Below are 25739 nucleotides of genomic sequence, written 5' to 3' on the forward strand. Positions count from 1 at the left end.
TGGTAAAAATATATCACGAAAAAGTCTGCTGAGGATCGTAGACCATAAACACATTTCAAAAAAAAATACTTCCTTGAAGTAAAACCATAGTTTATGAATGTACCCCAGGCCATTTATGAATCTACCCCAGGGTTGGGGCACATTCATAAAAATGACTTCTTTTACTAAAACGATCATAACTTCCTTACTGATGGTCATAATCGATCAAATCTTGCGCCAAAATAAAGTAAACTAATGTAGCTAACACATCCATGAAGAAAATCCCGAAAATTATTTATTTTTCTACATGCCAAGCGCGTTCTGCAAAAGTGTTATGAATGTGCCCCGTCTTCCCCTAGGGCAAAATAAAAAAAAAAGTTGAAAATTTCACAAAAATTACCGTTTTTTGGTCTATTTTCACAATTTTTCAAGGAATTTTCAAAAAAAATTTAAAAATTTTGGATTTTTTAAAACTTTTGTATTGAAATATTTTTAGGTACAAGAATTTTCTTCTAAAAAAATATTTTTTCAAAAATCATTAGACTTTTTTTTTTATGAAAAATTATTTTTTTTTTGTTTAATTTTTAATTTTTTTGTTTAAATTTGTTATTTATAGGCATGTCACTTATTTTACAAAATATAAAAATTCAAAAAGATACCCCCCCAGAATTCAAGATTATGCGCCACTGATTCCAAAAAGCCCAAAAACTCCAAGGTTACCTCGTGAAAAAAAGGTTCGGCGGGCTGAAACGTAAAATGACATATTTAAGGGGTAGGTGAATTTCGTTTTTTGATCATAAATCCGTCTAAATTAATGATTTTGTGCATGATATACATTTTTCCATAACTATCATGAGTATTTTTGAAGAAAAGATGACATGAAGAGATCGCATGAGGAGCATTTTGGACTATTTTTCCACTTTAAACCCAATTTTTGACAAATTTTTTTTCTTGGATGTGGTTATTTTTTTTGTATATCAATCAATTTGTTTTTTAATTCTGCGTCTATTGATATATATTTTATGCACGAAATCATTAATTTACACAGATATATGATCAAAAAACGAAATTCACCTACCCCTTATATGTCATTTTACGTTTCAGCCCGCCGAACCTTTTTTTCACGAGGTAACCTTGGAGTTTTTGGGCTTTTTGGAATCAGTGGCGCATAATCTTAAATTCTGGGGGGTATCTTTTTGAATTTTTATATTTTGTAAAATAAGTGACATGCCTATATTGTAACTTGAAATTTTTGTAGTTTAAAATTTCATAATAGATACCATAAAATCAACTAAAATATTCATTTATGACCAAAAATTGTTTAAATTTTGTTTAAAAAAATGTACCCATTTCAAAACTTTTTTTTATTTTGCAATTTTGCCAATTTTTTAGTATTTTAAAAAAAATAAAAATTGGTTGAATAAAAATCTCTAAAAATAAACTATGTCTTAATTAATATAATTATGCTTCAATCTTGTTTGGTAAGTACTAGTCGTAATATTATTACAGAAAAATTGCTTTATAAAATATTTCTTTAGTTTCCAAATACACAAATCCTCTATAAAACGCATTTGTAAATGTATTGTTGCGTTTTAATTCAAGATTGAAATTCTAGTCGTGTTAACACACATGCGCACCAATACTAGAAATACGAATGTAAACTAAATTTATCAAGAAAAAGGATAACAATACAATATTTTAAAACTTTAAAACAACAAAATCAGCGATAATAGCTTTGAACATACAAATATTCTTATTTTACTAACATGGGTAAAACATCAGTGAATGCTGAGTACTCATATTTTGTCCCAACTGGTGGTCTTGTTTTTCGGATTAGAAATATGTTATCACAATTTTCTGATTTGTTTAGTGAATTTAATAAATATATTGCACCAGCATATCATCATGATCGGTGTGAAAGGTCTGTTACTATGCGTCTTTACAAAATGCACAAACGTGAAATGTGTTTAGTGTTTTTGGCGTTTTTTGCTTGCCTTCTACTGACTATATTTATTGGCCTATCTGGTCCTCCCATTACTTGGTCAACAGAGATAAGTGCTAAGGAGTTGACTGTCAATCAAACAAACAAAAATAATGATTTTTTAGCAACTGGACCATTTGTCATAAAAACACCTGTACTCACAACATATTCGCAGCAGCTTTGGCTAATTGCCAAGATGGAAATTGATAACATAGATGATGAAATAATCGATAAGCCCTTTACAATATTCGTAACTCTTGATGGACTAACGGAAAATCATACACCTAAACCATTAATGACATCAAATAGAAATCGAACTAGACATTTAAATTGTAAAATGACAAATTGTACGCCATTTATTGTTCTTCATCGTGGTTTTTTAGACTTTTCTCACTATATTATTACAATACGCTTCCAACTTCATAATTTTCATCAAAGATACCATATAAATGACATTAAATTTTATGTAAGATACAAAAATTTTCAAATTAATTTACCATTCTATTCATTGAAATAATATATATTTGTATATTTCTATAGTTTAGAACATATAATCCTGCTTTCACACAAATTGAGATATGGTTTAGATTCATTTTTCTTTTCTCAGCATTTGTGACCACAGTAAGTTTTTAAATAAATACTTCTAAATTATTTATATGTCCGAACTAAAGCGAACTAAACAATACATTTTTATGCATTATTTAGTGTTGGTTTTCTCACACATTAAGGAAGTATCCTATTAGTTATTGGTCTCTTGAGCAATTGGGAGTATATGTATTACTACCTTTGCTTATTCTTTTTGATAGTGAGTAAAAAAATACTAATAATGTCTTTCAGAATTTAATTTTTTTTATTTTCAGATCCTTTATTTCCACTTACATTTCTTGTGAACTCATGGCTACCAGGCATGTATTATTTAATACCTAGCAAACTATTTATTTATTATTTTTTTATAATTTGCAGGACTTTTAGATGCCGTTTTCCAAACAACATTTTTGTGTGGACTACTTTTGTTTTGGTTATGTGTTTATCATGGTTTAAGACAAAACGAGAGAAGTTTCTTAAAATTTTATCTTCCAAAGATTATTGTGGTCCTTCCACTTTGGGTTTGTGCAATCAATTTGGCATGTCAGGAAAAAATTAAAGAACTTCAAGACCCAACATACAGTCATTCTTTGGATAATATTAATTATAACGTAAGTAAAATAAAATGTTTTACTATAGTTTATTGCTGAATCATTTTTTTCCCTTTAAACAGAGTTTCCAGACACTATTATGTATATCAGGACTCTCATATGTTATTTACTTATTTATACTTATTCTAAAGTCCTATAGTGAACTCAGATCTATGCCGTATTTCGGTAATTATCTTAAAACTTGTACATACTATAAATCAATATATATATATTAGAAACAATATTTTTTACATCTTGAATTCAGATCTTCGCCTAAAGTTTTTGACCGTCTTCATGATGTTTGTCATCGTTATATCAACTTTAGTAACGATGGGTAATTTTGGCTTTGGCTTACTTGAAGACAGTTTTATTTCTGATCTCAACACCACTTACAAAAGTTCAGCCAAATTTATGTGCTTTTATGGTCTTTTAAATTTTTATTTGTACACTCATGCATACGTATACAGTCCTGACGAACAGATGCAGATTGAACGTTCTATTACGAAAGATAACCCAGCTTTTTCAATGATAAACGATAGTGACTCTGAAGTTGGAAACTATGACGATGTTAGGAAACCTTTGAACAAAAATGATTATGACAGTGATTAAAAAATAATAAATCTAAGATTGATTCTTGTAAAGTTGGAAAATAAAAATTTAATAATAATTAACATAGTATAGAGCTATTTATGCTGTTTCCATTTTTTTTCTACGTCAATTTAAATTCATTTATTTTAAAATAAATGGGTTAAATGAATATTTTTCTTCCATACTTGGCACATTTTTCAATATTGTTCCTTCATTTGTTTATTTCTTTTTAGTTCACTTTTTGCAATTTTTACTCTTGAAATGGAGCATGGAGCTTTAAAAAAAAATTTAAAGAGAAAAAGTCGAAAATTTATTATTATATGTTAATATTTTTTATTATGTAATAAGCTCAGGTGACGTTTTGAATTTAAATCTTTAGAAAAATAGTTTCTGTACATTTTGCTATACAATTCGCATATTTTTTCAAAACTGGAGCTACTTCTTCAGCTAAAAATTCTTCAACTTGTTCTGAAGCTCTGCCTGTAAATGAATTCGGGTTTAATAAATCTGACAACTCGTTAATTATTGGTTTAAAATATGCATCTACTTTGATTCGCTCAATTAAATCATTGTCTTTTCCATATTTTTTCACTTGTGCTCCTGCTTCTTGAGACAATATTCGAATTTTTTCATGACACTCTTGTCGATCATTACCTTTTTTGACCATCGCCATTATGATATTCTCAGTTGACATAAAAGGTAACTCATCCCTTATATGCCGTTCAATAACTTTAGGATAAACGACTATACCTTGTGATATATTCAACAAGGTTAGCAACATTGCATCAGCTGTCAAAAACGATTCAGATAACGTAAGGCGACGATTTGCTGAATCATCTAGAGTCCTTTCCAGCCATTGACTTGCGTGAGTATGAGCTGCATTCATTACTAATGTAATCAAATGACGTGCCAAAGCACAGCATCGTTCTGACCTCATTGGATTACGTTTATACGCCATTGCTGATGACCCTATTTGAGTCGTTTCAAATGGTTCTTCCAATTCTTTCATATTAGCCAAATGGCGTATATCTGAACAAATTTTGGATACACTTGCTCCCAAGCTTGCTAATGCTGAAACGACTTCTAGATCTACTTTTCTAGAATAGGTTTGTCCCGTTACTGCATAACAGTGTTTAAAACCAGCTAATTCAGCCACACGTTTATCTAGGGCTTTTACCTTCTCTCTATCACCGTTAAAAAGTTGTAAAAATGATGCTTGAGTCCCAGTTGTTCCTTTGACACCGCGAAATTTCAGGTCTTCTAAGCAACGACTCAATGCTCTTTCATCCATTAATAAATCTTGTATCCACAATGTACACCTTTTACCAACCGTTGTTAATTGAGCAGGTTGCAAATGTGTAAATCCTAAAGTAGGCAGGTCTTTATGTTCCTCGGAAAACTTGGACAAACTATGAATGATTTGAGCCAACCTTGGTAACAATAACTCTAAGGCACCTTTTATTATTAATAAATCTGTATTGTCTCCAACATAACAGGATGTTGCACCCAAATGAATTATCGGAGCAGCTAGAGGACATTGCCTGGCAAATACATGTACATGAGCCATAACATCATGTCGTGTAAGTTTTTCTTCTTCAGCAGCCTCAGAAAAGTCTATATTGTCTATATTTTTTTCCATTTCAGAGATTTGATCATCGCTAATTTGAAGTCCGAGCTCCTAAATGTATGAATTGAATACATATAAAGAAAAAAAACATATTTAGGTATAATTACGAACCTGTTCGGCTTTTGCCAGCATTATCCACAGTTTTCTCCATGTTGAAAACTTGTTCTGATTTGAAAAAAGATACTGCATTTCGGTGCTGCTGTACCTTGAGCTTAATGGTGATATATATCCGTGATGATTTTCCATTATGTGAATATTGTGTAAAAAACTACTCGGTTAGTTGTCAAGCACATAAGCTGACGTTTTAAGAAAACAATTTTTTTCTGATAACCTACCGACCTTAAATACTCTTTTTCATGAAGGTAGTAGGGTTTATTCAGTTAATTTTTTTCTATACGTTTGGTATTTATTTAGTACTCAATATAAATATTTATATTTATTTACATAATTCGTATACTTATAACTTATTTTGTCAGGTTCTTTAATAAATACACATACTAATGTAAGTACTTATGTATTTAAATACAGTGTAAACGTTTAAAACATTATAAATAATCAAAAAAAAAGTTAAAATTATATGATTAAATTATATGAAGATGTTAGGATTAGTGGACTACAAAAATAGCGACAGTGAAAGTAACAGTGAACATGAGAATGACGTTACTAAAGAATTTGATCCACAAAACTCCATTGCTAAAACATTTTCAGTTTGTTTAGCACCCAAAGTTTTACCCAATGGCTCAAAACATGTTCCAAGAGCTGTCGATCCGAACACAAAAAAACTAACATACAACCCGAAATATGATGAGCTTTGTACTCCCGTACAAGGACCGAGTAATCCGAATCTGACCGAACAAATGAAAGCCCACAGAAATACATTATCTGGATTTGTAGAAAAAGCTCATATATCTGAATTTCAGTTCGAAAATCAACGTCGTACGTTCCATAGTTTCGGTTATGCTGTAGATCCGTCAACTGTGTAAGTACTTTCCAATTGCTCAAAAAATCATTGAGAGAGTTGGCTCTTCAATGTTTCGGTCCAAATTTATATTTGTATTTATGCACTAAAGAATTTTAATTTAAATTAAATCAAAATTTCGTAAGCTACTTAGTAATAAATATATATTTATTTATGATAATTAATAATTTTAGAACCGATGGAAAAACATATGTAGGTCATTTGCAAGGCGCTTATGATAGCGATGGGAAAACTGTTTTCCAGAAAACAACGAGAAAAGATCCACGAAAAAGGATAAAAAACAATATGCCAGAAGATGTACACGGTTTCTCAGGACCATGGGCGAAATATGAAGATGAGCAAAGAGTTGCGTGTCCAAATGATGAAGAACGAGCTGAGATAGAAGAAATGATGGCAAAGAAAAATAAACGACACAAAATAAGTGAAGATGCACCCGTAGAAGAAAAAACCATTTTACATGTGAAAGATGCAGTTGATTATCAAGGGCGATCTTTCTTACATCCCCCACACAATTGCGGGACTAATTTGCGTGCTGATTTCGTACCTGATCGATGTTACTTACCAAAAGCTCATATACATACATGGCAGGGTCACACAAAAGGTGTCTCAGCTATTAAGTTTTTTCCAAAATCAGCCCATTTGCTTTTATCTTGTAGCATGGATACAAAAGTTAAAATATGGGAGATTTATGGAGAAAGACGTTGCTTACGAACTTATTCTGGACATAGACAAGCTGTTAGAGACATCGATTTTAATATTAATGGAGAGAAATTCTTATCTGCAGGTTATGATAGATACATTAAATTGTGGGATACCGAAACAGGACAAGTAGTTTCTCGATTTAGTGCAAAAAAAATCCCATTTTGTGTAAAATTTCATCCTGATTTCAATAAACAACATCTCTTTGTAGCAGGAACCTCAAATAAAAAAATAATCTGTGTAAGTGTAAATTACATGGTTGTTCTTATATGTATAAACTCTAAAGCTTAATTTTTTGTGTTATTTTTAGTGGGACACTAGAAGTGGAGATATAGTTCAAGAATACGATCGTCATCTTGGTGCAGTTAATTCAATTACATTTGTGGATAACAACCGAAGATTTGTAACTACTTCAGATGATAAGAGTCTTCGCGTTTGGGAATGGGATATTCCTGTCGACATGAAATATATTGCAGATCCTACCATGCATAGTATGCCAGCAGTAGCCTTATCACCAAATGGTAAATGGATGGCGTGCCAAAGTCTTGATAATAAAATAGTGATATTCACTGCTATGAATCGATTCAAAATGAACCGCAAAAAGGTATTTGAAGGTCATATGGTTTCTGGCTACGCATGTCAATTAGGATTTTCTCCAGACATGAGTTACTTAATTTCAGGAGACGGTGATGGAAAAGCTTACATTTGGGATTGGAAAACCACTAAGTTGTACAAAAAATGGCAAGCACATAGTGACGTTTGCATTAGTGCGCAATGGCATCCTAAAGAATCCAGCAAAGTAGTAACAGCTGGTTGGGATGGATTAATAAAATATTGGGACTAAAAATAGTTTGGGTTTGTTATTTGACTTTTTGTCGGAAAATAAAAGTAATTTAACTTTTCTTATGCTATTTTTTAACGTTTTGTATCATAATTCGGTGATACTTTTTTTTTACGTTTTTTACAAATCAAAGACACGCCAAAATGATTTTTACCGCATTTCAATTTTTTTGAAAAAATGCGGTATTGTGCTCGTGATGTCGTCCGTCCGTCTGTCTGTGTGGTGTGCCACTTTAATTTTGTTTGAATTAGCAGGTTTGGCGAATTCTTTTCAAATGACAGTTTTGACAGCATATTTAAAAAAATTATCCGTTGGAAATTTAAATGAGTTTTCTCCGTTGGAAAATGTTGTCGATGAAAACTAGTGGAAAACTTCGGGAAAACTTGGAAAATGCATGGAAAATCTTGAAAAATTTCAACATTTGAAAATGTTCAAGGGAGTCTCGTGAGAAATTGATGAAAATCTTCGGGATAACTCGAAAAATTTATGAAAAATCATGGAATTGAACACATTGAAATGCGGTCAAGTCATTCGTTTTATACACGAATGCAATTCATTCTCGTTTAAAGTTTGATTTAGGCTAGGTACACTGATTATTTTAAAAATTGAAAATTTCCATTATTTTTGCCATTTTTTTCCTTTAATACAACTTCGACGCTTGAAAAAAATTTAATCAAGTTCAAACCTACTAATTGGTTTCATATTATTTAATTTATTCAAAATACATCTGTAGTTTTTTTTTAGTTTTATATTGGTTTGGTTGTACATGATACTAATTGAATTCCTCTATTACTACCAGTTTTTGTATTATTGCTAGGTTTTTTAATAATTTTGACATGTTCCTCTTTTTTTTCTTTTAAAATTGTTCCTATTACAATTCCCAAAAATAATATTAAGCCTACTTGATTGTTGGATGAAAATTTATTTGCACAATCTTTAGGATTATGAATATCTAGAGAATAAATTTGATGTGACAAATGCACACCAATCATGATTAAAGAAATGTAGTAAGGTAAGGTTTGACTGCAAATCATTCCAACAATTGATAAATTCGTCATCATCAAGACACTAAATCCAGTTAACCATGACTTTGTTTTATCACCAAAACGTATTGCTGTCGATTTTATTCCAAACATTATGTCGTCTACTTTATCTTGGTGAGCATATATTGTGTCGTAAATAATTGTCCAACAAACTCCAGCAAAATACAACGGTAAACAAAATGACCATACGACCACTCCATTAACAACGCTGCATCCCAAAAGAGCTCCCCAGTTAAAAGTTAGGCCTAACATTAATTGTGGCCAATTTGTTAATCTTTTCATTAAAGGATATGTTGCAACTAGACCCAACGAACTAGCTCCCAGCATAATTGAATTCCAATTAAATTGAAGCAAGATTGTTAGCGATAGTCCAAGTTGTGCCATTAAAAATGTCAAAACATCTAAATTACTTATTTGACTCTTTGCAAGTGGTCTATTTTTGGTTCTTTCTACTTTAGCATCTAAGTCACGATCCCACATGTCATTTATTGTGCATCCGGCTCCTCTCATTATAAAAGATCCTATAGCAAATAATGATAGTGTGTAAAAGTCCGGTAATTGGCTTGGTGCTGCACATAAAGCGATACTCCATCCACAAGGCCAGAATAGAAGCATAGTTCCCACTGGTCTTTCAAATCTTATCAAACCTAAATATGGTCTTATTGGAGTTATTATATCTTTCAAATGATTATTTTTCCGTTCATATTTTTTATGGATACAAAAATGATTTATATGACAAAAATTTATTTTGATATATTTGTGTTTTAAGTATCCAACTTTTTCTTGCATAAATCGTGAATTATTCAGTACAAATTCTCTTTGTCCATAAAACTGTTTGTTTTTCGGAACCAGTATTTTCATGCATCTTTGACTTTTAATGTTTTGCGACAAAAACCTGCTGTTCAGACGGTACATTTTTTAAAAATATACAAATTACCAGATGTGAATTACCTAAATTAAAAAAGAGCATAATATTATTACAAATCAAATTGTCATTCTTTATGCTTTACTTACAAAAAGAATATGAATCAGATAGTTTTAGAAAATGTCATACAAAAATCTATTTCTCAAAGAATATTCTATATTTTCAGTTGTTCATTAAAAGTAAAGCTGTAAACCAAATTTTCAATTCAATTTTACATATAACAAATTAAAGGTTAAAAATTGTGTTATTCACTGAACGGTTTTGTATTTATTTATAAATACCTACTTTACTGTAACAATTGATGAAGGGGGCTAAAGAAAAAAATAATATTATTTTATTTAATTAATATATGTATTTATTTATATTTATAAATATATTTAAGAAATTCGAGCTAAGATATGAGATTTGAGAAAAAAATCAATTTTGGTTTTTGTAATTCATTTTTAATATTCGTTACAAACAATTAAAAAGTACTTATTTTTACCCCTATTTTTTTTTTATTAAGTGAAATAAATAATTAATGGTCTATATTTAATAAATTTATTATAAAGGAATTTATTAGATAATGAGTTAATTCCATAATTTTAATGTAAATAACACGAGAGTTTAAGTATGTACATATTAAATAGTATTTATTTATATACCACATTACAAATAAAGATAGTTTATGATGACTGGGAGGGTATCGGGAGTGTGAAATCAATAAATAAAAGTTTGATGTTAGAACTCTTGAAAAAATTGATATATTTATCATTTACTTAGAAATGAAATCAATTAATAAAGAAGAATTTCACGATGCTTGTGAGGAATCTGGAAAGCCGCACTTTCTGGATAACAATTATTATAATTCAAATCCACAAAAATCAGCTGAAAATAATCAAACAGACCATCAAAAAGATATCGAAGCCCAAAACACTATTTCCGATTCGTTTATGATAGGAAGGAGTATGAAATGTAATACAAACAACAAAATTGAAGATCTAAGTCCTCCTACATCAGACTTAATGTTAAATTCTAGTAATAGTAACGAAATTGAAACAAACCTTGGACCTAAAGTTGAATGCGTATATTCCTTATTAGGTATGTTAGGGCAAAATAAAAACAATGAAATGGCAGAAAAATTTTTTGAGTTATCAAAGAACCGTGAAACCTGTTTAGCTCTTAGAAAATCTGGTTGCATATCCATATTGGTTCAACTTCTTCATTCTGATGATACAAATGAGACAATGCGAAAAAACGCAGGTGCTGCTTTACATAATATTGTTCATTGTCATCATAATGATGATAAGAATGGACGTCGTGAAATTCGAGTACTTAAACTTATAGAGCAGCTTCTAGACTTTTGCGATATTCTGAAAAAGTATTTAAATGCCGAAGCCCATGAAATACCGGAGTCGCATCCGATTGTTTCCATTGGAACGTTAATGAAAATAAGTTTCGATGAAGACCACAGACATGCAATGTGTTCGTTAGGTGCTTTGCAAACTATCTCAAATTTAGTTCAATTAGACCATGACGCCCATGGATCAGAACCCAAAGATATTAATTGCATTACTTTGAGACGATACGCAGGCATGACTTTGACTAACTTAACTTTTGGAGATGGAAATAATAAAACACTGCTGTGTTCCAACAAGAAGTTCATGAAATCATTTGTACAACAAATTGATTCAAGTAGTGATGAATTGGTACAAGTTACAGCAAGTGTACTAAGAAATTTGTCTTGGCGAGCAGATGCCAACGTTAAGCAAATATTGAGCGAAATCAACACAGTCAAAATATTGACCAAAGCAGCCATGCAGTGCGTTCAAGAAAATACTCTTAAATCAATTTTATCTGCATTGTGGAATTTGTCAAATCATTGTTCTGCTAATAAGGCTGCATTTTGTGAGTGCGATGGTGCAATTAGTTTTTTGATTAGAATGCTCCAATATGATTCTCCAAATAAAACTTTAGCTATCGTTGAAAATGCGGGAGGAATCCTAAGAAATATATCGAGTCATATAGCAATAAAAGAAGAGTATCGTCAAATTTTACGAAGGCAAAATTGCCTTGGCATTCTATTACAGCAACTGAAATCCCCAAGCCTTACAATTGTAAGCAATGCTAGCGGTACCTTAGGTAATTTGTCATCAAATTGTCCTGAAGATCAAAAATTTTTGCGAGATAACTCAGCAATACCAATGTTAAGATCGCTTATTTATTCGAAACATAAAATGATATCTACCGGCAGTACAATTGCTTTGAGAAATCTCTTGAACTTCCAAAAAACAGGATTAATAGATCAATCTTCGGATTCAATATCAAAATCTATGGATTTGAAAGAACTACCTAGTTTAAATGTTCGAAAACAACGAGCGTTTCAACAGGATTTTATAAAAAATTTGTCTAATAATTGTGTATCCACTTTGCCAACTTCCATGGGGTTTACAAAAAGAAAAAGTTAGTATTGAAATTTTATTTTAATTTGTGTTTTCGTATTGGATAATACAATCCTCCAAAATGTTTTCCTTCCCTCTTCCAAGAAAAATATCGAGTTGCGCACAAAAATTGACTAAGAATTAAAAATAAAAAAAATTATTATATAAGGCTGATCATAATAACATTCAAGATCGTTCATCCATTATGATTTTTTTTTCTGTAAATTTTTTCCATAATAATGGTGTTTTTTTGATGTTATTTTTGATGATAACGATTTATGATGATAAAATAAACATGAACGAGTTCGATAAATAAATATTTGGAAAAAATCATTAATGTCCACCGATGAACAATCTTGAATGCACCCATTCAAGATCGTTCATCCATTAATTTTTTTTTCTGTAAATTTTTTCCATAATAATGGTGTTTATATATATATATATATATATATATTAGAAGTTATAAATTATAACTTCTTGTTATAAAATTGTTCAAATATGTACACAAATTTTACACAAGTTTTTAGGTACTCGATATCCCTCTTGGGGATTTTCAAAAGAATTAGACAGTAAATATTATGACCAAAACATTTTCAACAATATGGCTATTTTATTTTCAGCTCAAAAGTCAAATGCTTCAAATGATCGCATTAATGAATCAATCGACATCAACATCAACAAAAGTATTAGTAATAATGAAAAACAACTTTATCAAGAAACTGATTTAGATCAACCTGTAAATTTTTCCATTCGATATGCTGAACATGTTATAGGGCTAGAAGAAGAACAATGTATCTCGATTGATGAAGATTATGTACAAACATATTTTACTGAGGGTACTCCGAAATATACCTCTATTTCCGGATCAGTTAGTGATTTACGAAATATTGAACATACTAAGTCTTACCTAAAAGCTGCAAGAAAACCAGAACCGTTTAAACTAAGAAACAACACAAGCACTCTGAAAAAATTAACACCTGTAAACTCAGGTATGTTTACCCCCGAAAAGCCTATAAACTATTGTGAAGAAGGTACACCAACTCGATGTGATTCACTGTCAAATTTATCAGAAGTGCAAGAAATTTCAGTTAAATTACACGAATCATCTAATTTAACAACCGAAAACACTGTTAAACTTAGCAACAATGTAGAAAATGGATCTTTATTAGAAACTCCACTTATTTTTTCAAGAAATAGTTCAACCGACTCTCTCAACAGTGCAGGATCAGTTTGTATTGTGGATGATAAAAGTTCTGTAGTAAGTGATTTTAGGTAAGGTATATTTTATTTCTTCTTTATATTATCAATAAATATTTATTTTGTTATTGGATTTTTTCAGTCGTCTTGCAAGTGGAACTATATCACCGTCTGACTTACCAGATTCTCCAATTCAGGATGTACTTTTTAATATTGCAATAAGAGCTCCCGAAAATTTTGAGGCTTGTAAAAGTTCAATTGACATAGATGATGCAACGAAAATACAAAATAATTCTTACGTAAATAATATCACATCGCAAGCCAGTATTGAAAGTAAACAGGAAAACGTCATGGATGATGATAACTATATATTGGAACAAACAATTAGTATTGGAATTCAATCGAGTACAATAAGACTTCCAGGAATAGGGATTGATTTAGATGATTTGCCAAAAGAATATTTGACTGAGGATACTCCAATACCATTATCTAAAGTAGGAAGCAGCTGTAATTTAAGTAATTTATCGATGGAGACTGTAAATGAAAATGAAAAGTTTGAATCAAGTCATGAAGATCAAATATTAGAGGCCATTGTCCAGAAAGGAATTGAATCAACTTATAATAAGTCAAGACAAACTATTGGGAATTCGTTTAAGCGTTTGCGAGATGATGGAAAAGTAGATTATTTATCTGTGTGTGATGAAATTAATCCGATTGATATTGAAGGAACCCGAGCTAGCTTTACAGCAACGTCTGAGCTTTCTGCCATCACAATTAATTCTGAATTGTTTAACTTTGTAAATTATGAAACGTATGACTCTATTTTTTATACTATTTATAAATAAATAATACAGTTACCGATTTTATTTTCAGTGTTGATAGACGACCTATAGATGAATCATCAAAAAGAAATACAAAAAATGAATCTTGCGACACAGTGAGCTCTATATCCAGTGATTCAGTTGATGATGATAGGTTTTTGAACCAAGCAATTATTGCCGGAACACAAAAGCTTGTTTCTAATCTTGACAACTCTTACAGCTCTATCGATTCGTGTGATGATCAAACAAATCATTCGTTATTAGAACAAATAGTTCAATCAGGAATGAAGAAAGTTATGAGTCAAGAAAACGAATTTTATAATGAAAATGAACAAGATGTCGATCTATTACTTGAAGAAGTAATAAGAACAGGAATTAATAAAACAACAGGTTCATCAAATAAAAATCATCAAATATCAAATCGTTTAATAGAAAAAAATAATGCGGGTAACATGTGGAAGGTGCAAAATACTTACGACCTAAAAAAAGTTTCTAAAATATCTAAGCCAGGATCTTACATAAGTGAAGACAACACAAAACATGGTATTTTTTCTGTTTCATTTTTTTATAATCGGTCCAAAATTTTTTCTCTGTTTTTGTCGAAAATAAATAAGAAAAAATAAAAAAATAAAATTTTTTTCAAATTATTTTCAATTTTCGACAACTTTTGGGACAAAAACATGGAAAAAAAATTGGAACGGCCTAATTAAGTTTTCTTATTTAGATATTCAATTTAAAGTCGGACAGAAAGTTAGTACAGCAGAATCAAACAACAAATTTTGTTCATCTTTGATGAATTCAAATTTAATAATGGAAGCGACAAAGTTCGCTGTTGAGCTGGAAAACTACTCTTCAAAGGATCTTTTAATAAGCTGTGATTTAAACAATGTACAACCACCATCAGATTTAGATTGTCTTTCATTATCTACTACGAGCTATGATGTACCAACTGATTCCAATAACCAGATGTGTAGAACAACATCAACTTTAAAAAACATTGGTGTTGATAAATCAAATGATATTCACAGTGCTTCTATCGACTACACAATTATTGATAACATAAATCATCCATCTGTTATGAATGAAGTGATGGGTTCACATATTTCAATCGAAAGTATGACGTCAGATACTCAAACAATGACGATTTCAAATACTAATTTAAACGAATGTATTAATGAATCTACAGAATCATCATCGATTCATAATAGTCGCTTAAATCGAAGACGCCTTTCTGAAAGGTTTAAAACATACACAATTACAAATGATGCAATCAATCTTTTACAAACCTGCAATATTGACCAAAAACAAACAAACAAAATATCAAAACAAAACGGAAATGGAAAAATGAGTAAAGTAAAGACCATTTATTCAAAATCTTGTCATGTTAAAACTTCGAACTTATATATGAAGGACCGGGTGAAAACTTATGGACAAAAAGATATGATTACTTGCCAACCAACCAATCATAATGATCAGACAAATAAAAGCAGGACAACTGGTAATATACTGATTACACAATCTCACCAAATTACTGAACGTCAGGGTACTTTTATTAAGGAAAATTCAAGCGACTTAGACCTTCCTATTGTTGTGCCGGAAACTCCCAAACAAAAGGCTGAGGGAATTCAGAAAAATAAAATACCGCTTAATAATTTTATCTCAAAAATTCAGAAACCCAAAATTCGGTCAGATTCTGTATCAACCTTTCACCATAAATTCTCGGTTTGTTCCAATCAAAATAAAACAACGATGAAAACAAAACAGGTAAACTGTTTTGACAAAATTGCTGGAGAAAAACCAAGGACTGCAAAACCAAACAAAAATGTATGTGCTAGTGCAAAGCAAAAACCTCAAACACCCAATCACAATAAAATATTAGTACATGACAATGATTCAATTCTTGAAACCAATACGAATACAAAATATAATAATAATTCATCTATCAATTACTTAAAGAATAAAACTAAACCAAATGGTAAAGTATGACAATTTCCCATACAAAAATAAAATTAATTTACTTTTTGAGTGAATAAAATAATAAATAATAAAAGAATAAATTTAAAGAATTAAAATCATATTGTATTTATTATTATTTCTCAATTCGTAATATTAGTTCATTAAAATTTCAGTTTGTACTAATCGGCTGTTAACATCTCCAGGCATTCTAAATGGTATCATTGCTGCCATATTGGTGATTGCTTTTGCTTGTTCTCGTAAAAAGAATAATTGCTATAATAAATGTAATGAACAAAAAAATATTTGCTTTAACATTTGAAAATATTTAACTTTTACATAATATTTGGAACTTACTCTTTCATGTCCTTGATTCTGCAAATGATTTATTTCTTTTGATTTAACAGTCTGGTATTTTTTATGAAGAATATCCATAGCCGCTAAAAGTACTTCAGGAAACACACGAGAAACTTCACCGCTCATTGATTTAAAGTTAGAGATGCTACCTTCGATTTGTGATGAGTTTAATGGAATTATATTTAAACCTTCTAATATTTCTATAGCAGATTCATAGTTTTTTTCATAATATTGATCAAAGAAGATTCCCAACTGACGAAGCGTATCAAATGTTTTTATAAGTTTTGAATCTACTGTTAGCTTTTCCGAAGAATAGCGAATTATGAGTTCATCAGCTTTTAAAGTGACTCGTGTTTTTAATGAGCCTGATTTTTTTTCATGGTGAACTACCTGTGATAAAAGAATAGAAATATAGAGGACGGCTTTTTCAATGTTTTGCGCTAAATCATATAATGTAACTGCGTCTTCAAACATTCCCTTTTGTACAAGTTCTTCTGCCACAAGATTAGCACAATTTTTTGCATCTATTTCAACTGTTTCAAAGAGATCAATCAAGCCACGGGAACGCATTCCATTAATTTGAATTTTACCAAAAATAAGTTCATATTCACGGCATTGAATTGCTAAATCTGAAACACATACTAAAAACAGATTTCTGTTTTTTAAATCTTTAAATTTACGAAGGAAAAAAAAATACTGCACTGCCTCATTAGGATCAGAGATCTCGAATTTTTTGACATACATCATAATTAATCTAGCGATGTTAAGACGACGCATTGGTGTGACATCGTCGATATCTATTGAGAGAAGTGGTTCCTGAATGCTTCGTGGTCCACCTAGCAAATGCAATTCATGCAATGCTAAGGCAATGTGTATGGCATGAGTTTTATATTGTGCTGATCTTGAAAGAAATTCAATGGCAGCTTCAAATTGACCTGTGAGTACTAGAACTTTGAAATACAAAAGTGGCTGTTCTGCTGCATTAAAGTGTTTTTCTCCAAATTGTTCCAATATCATAGTTTGTAAATTTGAAAAAGTTATAGTTTCTGGATCAGTATCTTCTGTTGTTGATTGACGACGTATCATTGATAGTTGAATCCATAAAAAGTCATCTGAAGTTTTAGCAACCTCCGAGTGATTTTCATTAATGTCACAACGACCCAAAATGCAGTAAACGATTCGTTTGTAAGCATCTGTCGAATTACGAATTTGTCTTTTGTAGATCATTTTTATTTGGTTTTCAAGCTTTACATTGTTTTTTTGTACGGGATATTTGACATTTTCTTCGAGAATCGCAATAATATCATCGTTTCCTGAGCCTATTTGTTTCATGCAATACAATGCAGATTGTATGTCACCGCATCTTAGAGAATAATAAACCATGGCCCAAGTCGGCCTACCATCTATGAGTCCATCTTGTAAACCAATTGTTGACGTATTGGATGTACTAAATTTTACACTCACAAAAGAACTTACAAGATTGTAAGTGCTCGGAACTCCTCCTCGATTTGCTGCACGAAGATTTTGTGAACTGACTGTCTGCATGTATAATTTGTAACGGTTTTCCAAATATTTTCTTGCTTGAATTATTAAGTATTGGTGCTCTGATCTTGTTTTAATAGGATCTTGAGTTTTGGGCATTGGCGGTATATCTGTAATACATAAAATGAGATCCCATAATTCGCTTATTTTGGGATCATTAAAAGTTTCTGCTGCCTTGGCAAACATATTTACTAAAGACGGCCGCATTACACCTTCACATACAAATTTATTATAGTCCTGTACGATACGAGCATATGCCATTTCTTGGTTATTTAAAGACGAGCATGGCTTAAGCCGTACCTCATTGAGCGCAGTAGGTTCTGAGCCTTTGCGAAAATCAATCCAATTTTGCGAAGGTCCTATTAATGCATTCATAAGCTTTGTTTTTTCATGTTTCCATTCAGTCAAAATACAATTCCATTTTTGAGAATGTGTTTTTTTAACGCAATTTCTGTGAGCTTCTTCAATAACTGATAGAGTTACGTTCTCTCGTTCATTTTTTAAAAAGCTCTCAACATCAGTATCTGTGATTGGTTCTAAAGGCTCGAAAGTTTTTTGTGTACTTAAAGCTTCCAATTTTCGTGAAATTTTTGGCAAATCTATTCCTTTTGAACCAAGTAAAATATGAGCTTGTATATTTTGAAAGTCTTGCGTTGTTCGAACTCGATTGTGAAGTTCCTATACAATAAAAACAAATACATATTTACATAATTTTAATGTGAACATTAAAAAATCGATGTACGCACTTTAGTTGCTTGCAAAACTTGAGGAAGTGTTCTTTCTACATTGAATTCTTTTAAACTCTGCTCATTTGTCAATTTTTGAGCCTGTTGCAAGATTGAATTTAAATCCATTTTTGTTTTGCGATGTTTCAAACAATTTATTTATTAAATAAACTTTAATTTCTTGCAATATGTTATTTGAAGAGAAGGTTAAGTTACTCTATACCCTAGCAGACAAAAATTATTCGTTTCTGCAACCGGCATTTCATTAAGTAAATAAATATTTAGATGCTTGTTAACATTTATTTAAAACAAATACGGTATTACAACCACAATAGGGCCATGGGGGCCCGCGGTGGTGCCTTGTCATATCTAAATACGGTATTTAAATAAATATTACTATTCTTAAATTTTATTGTGTTTTAAATACAATAAACACTTATTCAAACAGTTAAATAAAAATTCCAAACACATTTGCTCATTATAGGTATTTATTTATATAAATATTTAAATAAGTACATGTCCATTGCGATACTTTTGAAATATCCCTTAGGATTTCTTTTTGTTGTAATGCAAGCGAGAATCGAAAACTTGTTTTAAAATTGTGGAAAATCCTAGGATGATCCTCTATGTCTGAAATTAATAATCGAAAGCGTGGTTCTCGTCAACTATCGGCGCACCCATCAATAGCGAACTGTAACAAAGTTTCAAAATCAAATTGCAGTGAAAATCATAATAATAAAATGAATCCAGTTAACCAACAAAGTGGAAATGATGGCAACGCACCATCATCTGTTCGACCAAATTTTTCGGCAATGTCTTCTAATATTGGATGTGGAATCAAAACAGTTTCAGGAATAACTAACAATAAACCTGGTGATATAAAGAAGTTAATTATAAAAAACTTTAAGGATAAACCAGTTTTGCCCGAAAATTACTCAGAAAAGACTTGGGAAAAATTAAGAGAAGCTATTGTTGCCATTCAGACGTCAAAACCAATAATTTATTCTTTAGAGGAGCTATATCAAGCTGTTGAAAATATGTGCAACCATAAAATGGACTCGCAGTTATATGTTAATCTAACGGCTTGTACAGAGATGCATGTTAAATCCAATATAAGGCCTTTTTTGGCTGACAGCATTGACAAGCTCTTATACTTGAGAAAGGTAAACGAATGTTGGCAATCTCATTGCCAACAAATGATTATGATCCGAAGTATTTTCTTGTACTTGGACAGAACTTATGTTCTACAAAACCCAACTGTTCATTCAATTTGGGATATGGGACTAGAACTTTTTCGCGATCATATTGCTATGAATACTTCTGTTCAAAGTCGTACTGTTGAAGGAATTCTCATGCTTATTGAAAAAGAACGTTATGGAAACACAGTAGATAGAATTTTATTAAAAAACTTATTAAAAATGTTATCAGATTTACAAATATACAAAGAAGCATTCGAATTAAAATTCTTGATTGCAACCAAACATCTGTATCAAGCTGAAGGACAAAAAATGATGCAAGAACTAGAAGTTCCAGATTACTTACAACATGTAAAAAAACGATTGGAGGAAGAAAACGAACGTTTAATTCATTATTTGGATAGTTCAACAAAGTGGGTTTTTTTATATATATTGATTTTTTTTTTATATGTAACCTATTTTTTTCTAGACATCAACTAATTGTAACAGTCGAGCGTCAACTTCTTACTGAGCACCTTACTGCTATTCTTCAAAAAGGAATGGATAACTTAATGGAAGAAAATCGCATTGGTGATCTAACATTACTTTATCAATTATTTAGTCGCGTAAAAAATGGCGTTGCGGAGCTGTGTACGGCATTTAATTCGTACATTAAGAAAAAAGGCCGTACTATTGTTATTGATCCTGAAAAAGATAAATCAATGGTGCAAGATCTACTTGATTTCAAAGATAAAATAGATTACATTGTATACAATTGCTTTGATCACAATGACAAATTCCTGAATTCTTTGCGGGAAGCCTTTGAATATTTCATTAATCAAAGATCAAATAAACCAGCTGAATTAATTGCAAAATACGTCGATATGAAACTACGAGCTGGGAATAAAGAAGCAACTGAAGAAGAATTAGAACAAATTCTCGATAAGATTATGGTTCAATTTCGTTTTATACATGGCAAAGATGTTTTTGAAGCGTTTTATAAGAAAGATTTAGCGAAACGATTGTTGGTCGGCAAGTCTGCTTCAGTAGACGCTGAAAAAAGTATGTTATCCAAATTAAAGCAAGAGTGTGGTGGTGGATTCACATCAAAATTGGAAGGAATGTTTAAAGACATGGAATTAAGTAGGGATATCAATACTGCTTTCAAACAACATGTAGCAAACTTAGATCGAAAAGAATTGAATAGCATATACTTGACCGTAAACATACTTACTATGGGATATTGGCCCACTTATCCATTAATGGAGGTTAATATGCCTTCACAATTAGTTCAGTTCCAAATTATATTTAACAAGTTTTACCTGAGCAAACACGGCGGAAGAAAATTACAATGGCAACCTACCTTAGGTCATTGCATGTTAACTGCATCTTTTGATGCCGGCCCAAAGAGTTTAATGGTATCACTGTTTCAGAGTTTTGTTCTACTGTTATTCAATGATAATGATACGTTGACCCTAGAGGAAATTCGTTTAGCTACAAATATTGAAGACGGAGAGCTTCGTCGTACTCTACAATCTTTAGCTTGCGGAAAAGCCAGAGTATTAACTAAAGAACCTAAAGGACGAGAAGTTGAAGACAATGATAAATTTCATTTTAATAACGAGTTCACAAATAAATTGTTCAAAATAAAGATTAATCAAATTCAGATGAAGGAAACAACGGAAGAGCAGAAAGCTACTGAAGAGCGTGTTTACCAAGATCGACAATATCAAATCGATGCTGCGATTGTACGTATTATGAAAATGCGAAAAACTTTAAGTCACAACTTGCTCATCACTGAATTGTACAAACAACTTACTTTTCCTGTGAAGCCAGCCGATTTAAAAAAACGGATTGAATCATTGATTGATCGAGATTATATGGAAAGAGATAAAGATAACCAAAACCAATATAATTACGTTGCTTAAAATATTTTACATATTATTTTTTTCTTTTTCAACACATTAATGTAAACTGAACATTATAAATAAATTACATATTTAAATATCTTTATTTATTCTGAAAATTATTCATTCTACGATTATCTGAAACTATTTTTTTTATTTTTTTAGTGAATTATGTCGTCAGACCTTGAAAGAATTTAAAAGCCTTAAATTATTTTGACATCGTAAAGATTCACCAATCTGTAGGTTGCAACAGTAAATAAAATGTATATACAGTACATTTGGGGACCCTACAGTACATTCATTTATTAAAGTTAAAATGCACTGTAAATATTTATTTATTTGCTGCACCCAAAAAAATTTGTCAATTGTTGTACAGGGTACCTTGTTATACATTGGTATATATGTATTTCATATTATAATCTGAATAAATATGTATTTACCCAGGCGAGATCGTTTCAGTTATGAATCAGGAATATTACTCATGAATATGAATGCATTATGAACGCTACAGCTAAATTTGTACGTGTATACGAGAGAATTCATAATTCATAATTTTCGTGTGATTCATCAATAGTGCAAACAATGATTCAGTGAAGTTTAAATTTTTTTTTTTGTAAAATCTAAATATTATTTTCTATAAAAAAAATAAGATACGGAAAAAATAGTTCAAAATTTTAATAAATTATGAAAACTAAAAAGTTTTTTGAAATTTACTCCCGTATAAACAAATATTTAAAATTTATTTTTAGCAGTTGCGTGAATTTCAAAATCTATTTTAAAAATTTTAATATAAAATCACATTTAGGTATTTTAAAATTATGTGTTTTTACAATTTAAAATTTTGTAAAATAAAAAAATTTTTTTAATACACGTAAACATATTTTTTTGACTTTTTTGTTACTAAAAGTTAATGCATTTTAAACAAAATCTTTAAAAAAACGTATATTCATAATTTGTTCTAAAAATTATGAACGCAATTATGAATGCAATGATTACCGTTTATGAACATTATGAACGCAATTTCTGCATGAATTTGTACTTTTGTGATTCATAATGGTTATGAATTTTTTGTAATCCCGCCTGGGTATTTACATATATACTCTGTACAAACATTGACCAGTGACACATAGACGTAACGAATCAAAATTCGATTATTACCTATATTCGACTTAGGGAAAATATTAGATGATTCTATCGGTATTATATGGACTATAGAATTGTACAAACAACCATTTTCGAAATTATCGTACATTGGGATTCTACAACGCGCACGTAAATTTAACTCAAAACAAACAACTTACTTTTCCTATGAAGCCAGCCGTTTTAAAAAAAAAACGGATTGAATCATTGACTGATCGAGATTGAATGGAAAGAGATAAAAATAACCAGAACCAATATACCAATATTAAAAGATTTTAAAGGCCTTTTAAATTGTTTTGACATCGTAAAGATTCACTTGATTTCCTACAATCGAAATATTGGTTTGAAAAAACTTTGGACTGGAATAAAATAAAATGTTACTCTACGAGCCATGAGACCGGCAGCCCTTCTACTCGATTTCTATAGTGAGCCCGAATATTTTAAAGTTTTGAAAATTTTTTAATCCTTTGCCTATGCCTCATCATGCCTCTCCTATGCCTGAAAATTTTAAAGAAAATTTCATTTTTAAATAAACTTAACAAAAACATACTTGATAAGATTGTGTTTAAGCAGAAAATCAATCTTATGAGGAAAATTCCATACCGCATATTAATCAAATGTCCGGCGCGGCCCTGACAGTAATGTCTTGTGTCGGCTGTTATTGCCCTCTTATTATTTAAGACGCAGCGTTTTTATAGCCGCTTTGGGTAATTGATTCATTCGTTGTTGTCTTTTGTACTTTTTTTTTTTAAACGATGTTGCCTCAGTTTTTTACCACAATTTCCTCTATTTTCAGATCTTCGTTGATGACTTATTGTTTGCGCACTTTTAGGTTTGACAGTTCTATATTTCGTTCCTTTAAACATTAACCATTCTTTATACACTTTGTTTTTTAACTGAAGTAACTTTTGTTGAGCTGTAGACATTCGAGCTCTGCATTCTCGCTGTCGTTCCCGATTTCCTTTTGTTTTCCTATCATCCTTAACAGATCTGTTCATTTTTGAGTTTTTTCAATTTAATTAAATTTAATTAACTTTTATTTTGATGATTATAAAAATTACAGTTAAAAATAGTGATGTAAACAACAATGAAATACTTATATATTATATAAATATTTTATGTATTAATTTATTTCTTATTAAATATATTTATTTTTGTATTTAAATTATTTATTTATTTATTTACTGTTTGTTTATCGAAAATAAATGTTACATAGGGTAGGTATTTTAACTGTCCCTCAATATTTGTGCCCAACGAACTATTTAGGTAAATGAATGATCAAAATTAAATTAACTTAAATTTAAAAAAAATATTAAAACAATTATTAATAAAAATAAAGTACTTTCAGTTACTGTAATTTCAAATTATAATGAAGTAAATTGTAAGGTACGAACGAATTCATGAGTTTTTGTATGTATATTGATTGTTTTGTTTACGTAAATATCCTGTTTTCATATTATTTTAGGTTGAATTCAAGTGTTTGGAACTATCACTGGAGACGATGTTGCAATCTCTGGCTCTGCAGAAAAAGTCCAGATTAAGTCCAGTTATAACCCAGTGTTTCCCAGATAAACCAATAAAATTTCCAATTTTCCAATAAAACTTTAAATTTTCTTTTATTTTATTTTTTTTTTTTGACATTCAACAAGAAGAGAAATTAGAAAAATATTCATTTTCAATCTTTTTCTTACATTTTTCTTTTTATTTCGTAGAAACTTTCAATTAATTTATTTTAATTTTTGATTTTCCAGAACTTTTATCAATAATTTTCCGGAATTTTCCAATAAATTTCCACCTCTTTACATCAATTGAATGATTAAAATATAATTTAAAAAAATATATAATTAACAATAGTAATAATCTGCCAGCTCCTATAAATTTAAAAGCATTCTAGATTTGGACCAGTATAAAATCACATTATAATGAAATAAGGCCAAAACAAGATACTCAAATGTTTCACGTTTCATAGACCTTCTGAACATTAGGTAGGATGTATATCGAGTATCGAGTATCTTTTAATGTAAAAACGTTCACTTTTCTCTATAATTGTCAATAAGCTTACATGTTTTTGAACATAAATTTTGAAAATTAGGAGGGATGAATATTTTTCTTTACAAAATTGATCAATTTTCACTAAAAATTTGAAAATGTATAAAAATATCGAATTTTTAACTGAATTTAACGAAAATTTTGATCATTTTCAAAAGAATTTTGGTCAAAAATGTACTAAAATTTTAAATATTTCTTACATTTTAGATACTCGATACTCGATATCCCACCTATGATTTTCAGAAAAAATTAGGTGGGAGAAAACCTGAAACATTTGGGATTGTTGTTTTGGCCTTAAGTTGTAAGTTACGAAAGAATCCATGAGATTTTGTATTTATTTTGATTGTTTTTTATGTAAATATCCTGTTTTTATTTTATTTTAGGTTGAACGCAAGTGTATGGTACTATCACTGGAGACGATGTTGCAACCGCTTGCGCCAAATGAAAGCTGAGAAAATTTTATGAAGATCACTCATACATCATATTGCTCTCAGACAACTCCAAACGGCTCAAAAATGAGAAAAAAAGTGCAAAAAACGCCCCTATAGCTGAAATTGAGCGTAGAAAATAGCCTCATTTTTGAGCTCCCATTACTCCTACTTCCCGAAGTCGAATC

The 25739-nt window shown here is 30.4% G+C and overlaps 7 protein-coding genes and 1 long non-coding RNA gene across 10 annotated transcripts; 5 read left to right on the top strand and 3 right to left on the bottom strand.

Moving 5' to 3' along the window:
- Positions 1-1668: 1668 nt before the first annotated feature.
- On the top strand, positions 1669-3744 carry LOC134836036 (transmembrane protein 181). The gene is made up of 7 exons (XM_063851159.1): positions 1669-2426; positions 2501-2581; positions 2666-2765; positions 2821-2865; positions 2924-3156; positions 3219-3321; positions 3401-3744. The coding sequence occupies exons 1-7, from the start codon at positions 1746-1748 to the stop codon at positions 3742-3744; spliced, it is 1587 nt and encodes a 528-aa protein (XP_063707229.1). The 5' UTR covers positions 1669-1745.
- On the bottom strand, positions 3348-5718 carry LOC134836037 (adenylosuccinate lyase). Its single transcript, XM_063851160.1, has 2 exons — positions 5462-5718; positions 3348-5401 (listed from the first exon to the last, which is right to left on the bottom strand). The coding sequence occupies exons 1-2, from the start codon at positions 5594-5596 to the stop codon at positions 4091-4093; spliced, it is 1446 nt and encodes a 481-aa protein (XP_063707230.1). The 5' UTR covers positions 5597-5718; the 3' UTR covers positions 3348-4090.
- Positions 5719-5851: 133 nt separating this feature from the next.
- Positions 5852-8002, top strand: LOC134833261 (pre-mRNA-processing factor 17). The gene is made up of 3 exons (XM_063847525.1): positions 5852-6329; positions 6503-7268; positions 7339-8002. Exons 1-3 carry the CDS (start codon positions 5941-5943, stop codon positions 7870-7872), a joined length of 1689 nt encoding a protein of 562 aa, XP_063703595.1. The 5' UTR covers positions 5852-5940; the 3' UTR covers positions 7873-8002.
- A 535-nt stretch (positions 8003-8537) lies between these two features.
- On the bottom strand, positions 8538-10062 carry LOC134833262 (4-hydroxybenzoate polyprenyltransferase, mitochondrial). The gene is made up of 2 exons (XM_063847526.1): positions 9927-10062; positions 8538-9863 (listed from the first exon to the last, which is right to left on the bottom strand). Exon 2 carries the CDS (start codon positions 9825-9827, stop codon positions 8616-8618), a length of 1212 nt encoding a protein of 403 aa, XP_063703596.1. The 5' UTR covers positions 9828-9863; positions 9927-10062; the 3' UTR covers positions 8538-8615.
- Positions 10063-10527: 465 nt separating this feature from the next.
- LOC134834816 (serine-rich adhesin for platelets-like) lies at positions 10528-16295 on the top strand. Of its 2 annotated transcripts, XM_063849602.1 has the most exons (6): positions 10528-12279; positions 12878-13529; positions 13597-14265; positions 14328-14818; positions 15000-15773; positions 15833-16021. In XM_063849602.1, the coding sequence occupies exons 1-6, from the start codon at positions 10602-10604 to the stop codon at positions 15892-15894; spliced, it is 4326 nt and encodes a 1441-aa protein (XP_063705672.1). In that variant the 5' UTR covers positions 10528-10601; the 3' UTR covers positions 15895-16021. The 2 variants fall into 2 exon arrangements, with proteins under 2 accessions (XP_063705672.1, XP_063705671.1); XM_063849601.1 differs by having other exon boundaries at positions 15000-16295.
- A 43-nt stretch (positions 16296-16338) lies between these two features.
- On the bottom strand, positions 16339-19069 carry LOC134834555 (nuclear pore complex protein Nup93-1-like). The gene is made up of 3 exons (XM_063849274.1): positions 18874-19069; positions 16586-18805; positions 16339-16504 (listed from the first exon to the last, which is right to left on the bottom strand). Exons 1-3 carry the CDS (start codon positions 18979-18981, stop codon positions 16385-16387), a joined length of 2448 nt encoding a protein of 815 aa, XP_063705344.1. The 5' UTR covers positions 18982-19069; the 3' UTR covers positions 16339-16384.
- Positions 19070-19399: 330 nt separating this feature from the next.
- LOC134833419 (cullin-4A) lies at positions 19400-22040 on the top strand. Its single transcript, XM_063847730.1, has 2 exons — positions 19400-20461; positions 20518-22040. The coding sequence occupies exons 1-2, from the start codon at positions 19479-19481 to the stop codon at positions 21953-21955; spliced, it is 2421 nt and encodes an 806-aa protein (XP_063703800.1). The 5' UTR covers positions 19400-19478; the 3' UTR covers positions 21956-22040.
- Positions 22041-24286: 2246 nt separating this feature from the next.
- Positions 24287-24672, top strand: LOC134835673 (uncharacterized). Of its 2 annotated transcripts, none has more exons than XR_010162216.1 (3): positions 24287-24340; positions 24423-24484; positions 24540-24672. It is a non-coding gene; the product is annotated as an uncharacterized LOC134835673 (long non-coding RNA). The 2 variants fall into 2 exon arrangements; XR_010162215.1 differs by having other exon boundaries at positions 24313-24340; positions 24414-24484.
- Positions 24673-25739: the final 1067 nt, after the last annotated feature.

This window comes from Culicoides brevitarsis, chromosome 3 (genome assembly GCF_036172545.1).
Source record: "Culicoides brevitarsis isolate CSIRO-B50_1 chromosome 3, AGI_CSIRO_Cbre_v1, whole genome shotgun sequence".
NCBI lineage: Eukaryota > Metazoa > Arthropoda > Insecta > Diptera > Ceratopogonidae > Culicoides > Culicoides brevitarsis.

Excerpts from the sequence above, each read along its gene's own strand:
- LOC134836036 (XM_063851159.1), top strand. The coding sequence starts at position 1,746 with ATGGGTAAAACATCAGTGAATGCTGAGTACTCATATTTTGTCCCAACT. Across the intron at positions 2,427-2,500 it reads TAAATGACATTAAATTTTAT|TTTAGAACATATAATCCTGC; the intron begins GTAAGATACAAA and ends ATATTTCTATAG. Across the intron at positions 2,766-2,820 it reads TTTGCTTATTCTTTTTGATA|ATCCTTTATTTCCACTTACA; the intron begins GTGAGTAAAAAA and ends TTTTATTTTCAG.
- LOC134836037 (XM_063851160.1), bottom strand. The coding sequence starts at position 5,596 with ATGGAAAATCATCACGGATATATATCACCATTAAGCTCAAGGTACAGC. Across the intron at positions 5,402-5,461 it reads TGCTGGCAAAAGCCGAACAG|GAGCTCGGACTTCAAATTAG; the intron begins GTTCGTAATTAT and ends TCATACATTTAG.
- LOC134833261 (XM_063847525.1), top strand. The coding sequence starts at position 5,941 with ATGAAGATGTTAGGATTAGTGGACTACAAAAATAGCGACAGTGAAAGT. Across the intron at positions 6,330-6,502 it reads GCTGTAGATCCGTCAACTGT|AACCGATGGAAAAACATATG; the intron begins GTAAGTACTTTC and ends TAATAATTTTAG. Across the intron at positions 7,269-7,338 it reads CAAATAAAAAAATAATCTGT|TGGGACACTAGAAGTGGAGA; the intron begins GTAAGTGTAAAT and ends TGTTATTTTTAG.
- LOC134833262 (XM_063847526.1), bottom strand. The coding sequence starts at position 9,827 with ATGTACCGTCTGAACAGCAGGTTTTTGTCGCAAAACATTAAAAGTCAA.
- LOC134834816 (XM_063849601.1), top strand. The coding sequence starts at position 10,602 with ATGAAATCAATTAATAAAGAAGAATTTCACGATGCTTGTGAGGAATCT. Across the intron at positions 12,280-12,877 it reads GGGGTTTACAAAAAGAAAAA|CTCAAAAGTCAAATGCTTCA; the intron begins GTTAGTATTGAA and ends TTTTATTTTCAG. Across the intron at positions 14,819-14,999 it reads TGAAGACAACACAAAACATG|ATATTCAATTTAAAGTCGGA; the intron begins GTATTTTTTCTG and ends TTTCTTATTTAG.
- LOC134834555 (XM_063849274.1), bottom strand. The coding sequence starts at position 18,981 with ATGGATTTAAATTCAATCTTGCAACAGGCTCAAAAATTGACAAATGAG. Across the intron at positions 18,806-18,873 it reads AAGTTTTGCAAGCAACTAAA|GAACTTCACAATCGAGTTCG; the intron begins GTGCGTACATCG and ends TTTATTGTATAG. Across the intron at positions 16,505-16,585 it reads AGAATCAAGGACATGAAAGA|CAATTATTCTTTTTACGAGA; the intron begins GTAAGTTCCAAA and ends CATTTATTATAG.
- LOC134833419 (XM_063847730.1), top strand. The coding sequence starts at position 19,479 with ATGTCTGAAATTAATAATCGAAAGCGTGGTTCTCGTCAACTATCGGCG. Across the intron at positions 20,462-20,517 it reads TATTTGGATAGTTCAACAAA|ACATCAACTAATTGTAACAG; the intron begins GTGGGTTTTTTT and ends ATTTTTTTCTAG.